At 63.0% G+C, this 5515-nt stretch overlaps 1 gene segment (V, D, J or C); it reads right to left on the bottom strand.

Annotated features, from left to right (window-relative positions):
• Positions 1-1876: 1876 nt before the first annotated feature.
• The window catches only part of LOC102892059, a gene marked incomplete at its 5' end in the record, with an annotated part of 9142 nt that continues 5503 nt past the window's right edge, over positions 1877-5515 (bottom strand). The window contains 4 exon segments of the C gene segment in view: positions 1877-2412; positions 2546-2863; positions 3111-3449; positions 3545-3862. Of these exon segments, the coding sequence occupies positions 2018-2412; positions 2546-2863; positions 3111-3449; positions 3545-3862 (1370 nt within the window).

Genomic DNA, 5515 nt, shown 5'->3' with positions numbered 1-5515 from the left:
CCCTCCCAGGAGTCTGCAGGGGCGGGACAGCCAGCACCACTGGGGCTGGAAGGCTGGAGCAGGCCCTGTCACCTGCTCTTGGCGCAGGCAGGTGTCTGGGCCCGAGGGGGCCCTCCTTGCCACCTTGGTGAGACGCTCTCTCTCCTTAGAGTGGAGGGTGCGTGTGAGAGGCTGTGTAAGGCCCTGACTTGCTTGTCCATCCCATGGGATTCATGGCTCTGGGACTGAAGCGTCGGACAGACCGAGGGCCCAGGGAGAGTGACACTGGGTTGGACAGCCCGACACGTTCAGGGGCATCTGCAGCCCCCACACAGACGGGCCCTTGGCGGTGTCTAGACCTCAGGCCCCCAAAGGGCCAGGGGAGCGGGGAGCCTAGGAGGTGGCCGAAAGGAACAGCGCTGCCCGCGGGCAGAGGAGCCCCCTCGGGCCTGTGCCCTCGCCCCGACGCAGGCCGCCCCTCTCTCCCACTCCCCGCTCCCGCGAGCACCCAGCGCCTCTTGTTCTCGGTGGGTGCGGGCCCTGATGCTTTCAGCAAGAGCGGGCCTGGGAGGGGCGGCCCCCTCGACACATCCAGCTGTCCCTGGGTACCTGCATCTGCTGGGCCCAGCACGGACCTCTGAGCCCCTTGCCCTGGGCCTGGGTCGGTGGCCTGGTCGGAGTCCAGGCCGCCTGGCCTATAGGTGGGCCTACGAGCTGAGGCAGACGCGCAAGCACAAGCAGGACCTTGGACAAAACGCGCTGTAGCGAGCACGGTGCAGAGAGAGGTGCAGCCAGAGGCAACAGTGCGCGAGGTGGCCGTCCACGTGCACGCACGTGTCCATGTGCGTGTGCGTGCACGCATGCGTGTGCCTGCAGTGCATACGTCTTGTGCATGTATCTGTATGTGCCTACATCTGTGTATCCATGTGTACATGTGTCAGGGTGCATCTGTGTGTTTTCTCTGTGTGTGCCCATGTGTGTCCATGAGTATCTGTGTGTGCACATGTGCACAAATGGTTATGAGTGTGCTTGTACCTCTGTATTCATGAGCACGTGTCCATGTGTGCATGCATGTATGATCATGAATATGTCTGTGTATTTTGTACATGTCTGTATGAGTGTCCACATGTGTCCGTGCATGTGTGCATCAGTGTGCATGTGTCTGTTATTTGCATGCTGTGTCCATGTGTGCATGCGTCTGATTGTGCGTGTCTGTGTCTGTGTGCATGCATGTGTGCATGAGTGTGCATGTGTCTGTGCATGCATATGTGTGCATGAGTGTGCGTGTCTGTGTGCATGCATGTGTGCATGAGTGTGCATGTGTCTGTGTGCATGCATGTGTGCATGAGTGTGCGTGTCTGTGTGCATGCATGTGTGCATGAGTGTGCATGTGTGTGTGCATGCATGTGTGCATGTGTGTATGTGTCTGTGTGCATGCACGTGTTTATGATTGTGTGTGTGTCTGTGTCTGTGTGCATGCATGTGTGCATGAGTGTGCATGTGTCTGTGTGCATATGGCCATGGGTACATGCATATGTGCACCTGTGTGCCCATGTCCACTGCGTGCATGTCTCTGTGTCCATGGGCATTAGTGTCCGTGTCCATGTGTGTGCGTGTGTGCTTCCGTGTGTACGTGTTCATATCTGTGCATGTGTCTCTGTGTGTGCATGTGTTGCATTTGCGTTACACACCCGTGTGCCTGTGTGGCTGTGACAGCAGCTAAAGCGGCAGTGAGCGTGGGCTCTGTTGCTGTGAGGGATCTGCGAGCGGCTCAGAGGCTGCCAGCGGCAGCGGGAGGCCGGGGCGAGGCGGGGCTGACCGTGCAGGGTGGTGTGCAGGGTGGCGGCACAGCCATGGCCCCAGCAGGCAAGAGCATTGCTCACTCAGGACCAGCATCTTTTGAACGGATCTTTTTATTTCTAATTTTTATAGAATGCGACATCTCACCCCATTGACACAGTCAGTTTGCCTGCACGCACACACACAGTGACAGGTCAGCCAGAGGCTCCGGGCACCGCCGTGAGGGGTGGCCTGGCGGTCACTGGCAGGTGCTGGCTGTGTCAGACAGGACCAGGGACACGTTGTACAGGGTGGGTTTACCGGTGGACTTGTCCACGGTCCTCTCGGTCACCGAGTGGGGCAGAGCCTCGTGGCCCACGACGCAGGTGTACGTCTCCCCGCTGAGCCAGTCTTCTGTGTTCACGGTCAGGATGCTGTACACGAAGTAGAGGTCTGGGGTCTGGGGCTCGGGCATCGGGGCGCTGGTCACGTACGTGCTGGGGGCCATGGGCTGCCCCCTCTGCATCCACCGCACGAACACGTCTGAAGGGGAGAAGCCCTTCACCAGGCAGGTGATCGAGGCCAGCTCCTGCAGGCCCAGCTGCTCCCGGGTTGGTGGCAGCACGTACACGGAGGGCACGTGCCTGCCGACGTCTGCGGGAGGAGAGACGGCCGTGAGTGCCGGCCGGGCAGGGGCACGGAGGGGGACTCCCGCCCTGCCCTCGGTGCGGCCAGACCCCGAGGCTGCGGGAGGGGCCCAGGGCAGAAGGCAGAGGGCAGGGCGTACCCTTGGGCTTGAAGACGGTCTGCTTCAGCGGCGAGGGCAGGTCCGTGTGGGTCACCGTGCACGTGAACTCTTCTCCTGACTGCCAGTCCTCCACACACATGGTCGTCTCGCCTCTGGCGCTGAAGGTGGCATTGGGGTGGCTCTCAGAGACGTTCATGCGGGTTTTCAGAACCTCGCCATTCTGGCGGGTCCAGGAGATGTCCAGGCTATCGTAGGTGGCCAGGTCTGTGACCAGACAAGACAGTGTTGCTGTCTTGGTCAGGAAGATGCTGGCGAAGGAGGGGGGCGTGGTGAAGATTCTGATGCCGGTGGACGCACCTGCAGGCAGAAGAACGTGTCTGAGCGATGGCCGGCCGTGAAAGCAGGCGCGGGCACAGACAGGCCGAGCTCCGGGCCCCGCTGGAGGGGCCCAGCGCGTCCCCGCCCCGCCGGCCCCCTCCCTCTTCTTGGCCCCCCCGGGCGACCATGGCCCGGGGAGCAGCAGGCTCATCCAGGCAGCGTGTGCAGGCCTGGATGGGGGCCTGTGCATCGGGGGCTGTACTCAAGGGCAGGAGGGAGCACTCACTGGAGCTGCACATGGAGGACACGTTCTTCTTGAAGATCTGGTCTCCGTGTTCCACTTGGCAGGTGAACACACTCTGGCTGAGCCACTGGATTTCGGTGATGACCAGGGAGCTGGTGACCCTGTAGGTCAAGGGCCCGGACCCTTTGGGCTCAGCCTCCACTTTGCCCATGGTGACCCCAGAATCCACCTGCTTCCCGTCCCGCAGCCAGGACACGGAGATCTGCCTGGGGCTGAAGCCGGAGGCCTCGCAGAGGAGCTTGGATGTGCGCTGGCTATTGCTGGAGAAGGCGTCACGGGGCGGGGTGAAGACGGTCACGTTGGGGGGCAGGTCTTCGGGTGCTGCGATGAGGGGACGTGCGTCAGCCTGGCCTGGCCCCACCCCGGCCCGGCCCCACCCCTGCCCGCCTGGCTGAGGGGAGGAGGCTCCATCTCACGTGTGAGGGGAATTTTCACTTTTCTGTCACCGCTGGTGTGCTTGACATTGCACGTCACGTAGTCATCTGAGCCCCTGAGGATGTCTGCCGAGGGCAGGAACAACTGGGAGGTGGCCAGGTAGCTGCCCTCCCTCAGGACAGGCGGGAAGCTCGTGATGGCGCTGGTGCCGACGGCGCTGCTGTTCTTGTACGTCCAGGAGAAGGAGACGGAGCTGGGCAGGAAGTCCCGGGCCAGGCAGCCCATGGCCACCAGGCTCTCGTCCAGCAGGAGGTTCTCACAGGAGACAAGGGGGAAGAGATTTGGGGCAGACGAGGCCCCTGAGGACCAAGAGGGGACAAAAGAGAAAGGGTGGTGAGAAGGTGTCTTCCTATGCCCTGCCGGCCAGGGGCCGAGGCCAGCTCTGTGGCTCTGTGGCTGCCCGGCCCTGCCCCCACGGCTGCCCCTCCAGGGCTGAGCTCACTGCAGCCTGCAAGGCCGGCCAGACCTGGCCAGTAGTGTGGCCCAGAGTCCTGGCTCCAGGTGGCGGGTGGGGAGGCCTCTGAGCCCCCATCTGGTGCAGGAGCCCAGCTCTGAGCGTGGGAAGAAGGGCGTGCCCTGCTTGGGGCCGGCGGGTCTGGCCCTCCGTCCCCCAGCACCGCTGGCCCTGTGTCGTGGGCTCTCGCGCCCTGGCTCCTGGCTCCAAACGGCGCAGGCCGAGGCCAGCTCTGCCTCCCCGCCGCACACTGGGGCCGCGGCGGCTCAGCCTCAGCACAGAGCCCCAGGCAGCCCAGCCCGCACGGCCCCGGCTCAGGCACCCTGGAGCCCGGCCCTGTGAGTCCGGGGTCCGAGGATGGCTGTGTGTGTGATGGGTGGGCCTGGTACTGACTCAGCTCGGCCCATCCTGAGCACAACTGGGTCACTGAGGTCAGCCTGTGTCTTCCAGGACAGTTCTGCAGAGCCAGCTCAGCCCAATGAGACCCACATGGCCTAGCCGGTTTGATCTGGGCCAAACCGATTATCAGAGTTGTCTTGGTCAAGTTGGCTCAGCCAGTCCATTTTTGCTGGACCCAGCTCGGCTCACTGTGTTTAACTGGGCTCGGCCACCCGACCGTCTCAGCTCTGGTTCACCCAGCCCAGCTCAGCTCAGCTCATCCCAATTTTCCTAGCTCAGTTCAGCCCAGCTCACCTAGCTCAGCTCAGCCCAGCCAGCCCAACTCATCTAGCTCAGCCCAGCTCACCCAGCTCACCCAGCTCACCCAGCTCAGCCCGGTTCAACCTAGCTCAGCCCAGCTCACCCAGCTCACCTAGCTCAGCCTGGTTCAGCCCAGCTCAGCCCAGCTCACCCAGCTCATACCAGCTCAGCCCGGTTCGGCCCAGCTCAGCTCACCTAGCTCAGCCCAGCTCACCCAGCTCACCTAGCTCAGCCTGGTTCAGCCCAGCTCAGCCCAGCTCACCCAGCTCATACCAGCTCAGCCCAGCTCAGCTCAGCCAGCTCACCTAGTTCAGCTCAGCCCAGCTCACCCAGCTCAGCTCAGCTCAGCCCAGCTCACCCAGCTCAGCCCAGTTCAGCCCAGCTCACCTAGCTCAACTCACCCATCTCAGCCCAGCTCAGCTCACCCAGCTCAGCCCGGTTCAGCCCACCCAGCTCAGCCCAGCTCACCCAGCTCAGCCCAGCTCAGCTCACCCAGCTCAGCCCGGTTCAGCCCAGCTCAGCCCAGAAAACCCAGCTCACACAGCTCAGCCCGGTTCAGTCCAGCTCAGCCCAGCAAACCTAGCTCATACCAGCTCAGCCTGGTTCAGCCCAGCTCACCCAGCTCACCCAGCTCATACCAGCTCAGCTCAGCTCAGCCCAGTCAGCTCACCTAGCTCAGCTCACCCAGCTCAGCTCAGCTCAGCTCAGCCAGCTCACCCAGCTCATACCAGCTCAGCACGGCTCAGCCCGCCCAGCTCAGCCCAACCCACCCAGCTCAGCTCAGCCTCGCTCCCCCAGC

This window comes from Pteropus alecto, unplaced genomic scaffold (genome assembly GCF_000325575.1).
Source record: "Pteropus alecto unplaced genomic scaffold, ASM32557v1 scaffold841, whole genome shotgun sequence".
Taxonomy (NCBI): Eukaryota; Metazoa; Chordata; class Mammalia; order Chiroptera; family Pteropodidae; genus Pteropus; species Pteropus alecto.
This window is presented reverse-complemented; position numbering and strand designations above follow the sequence as displayed.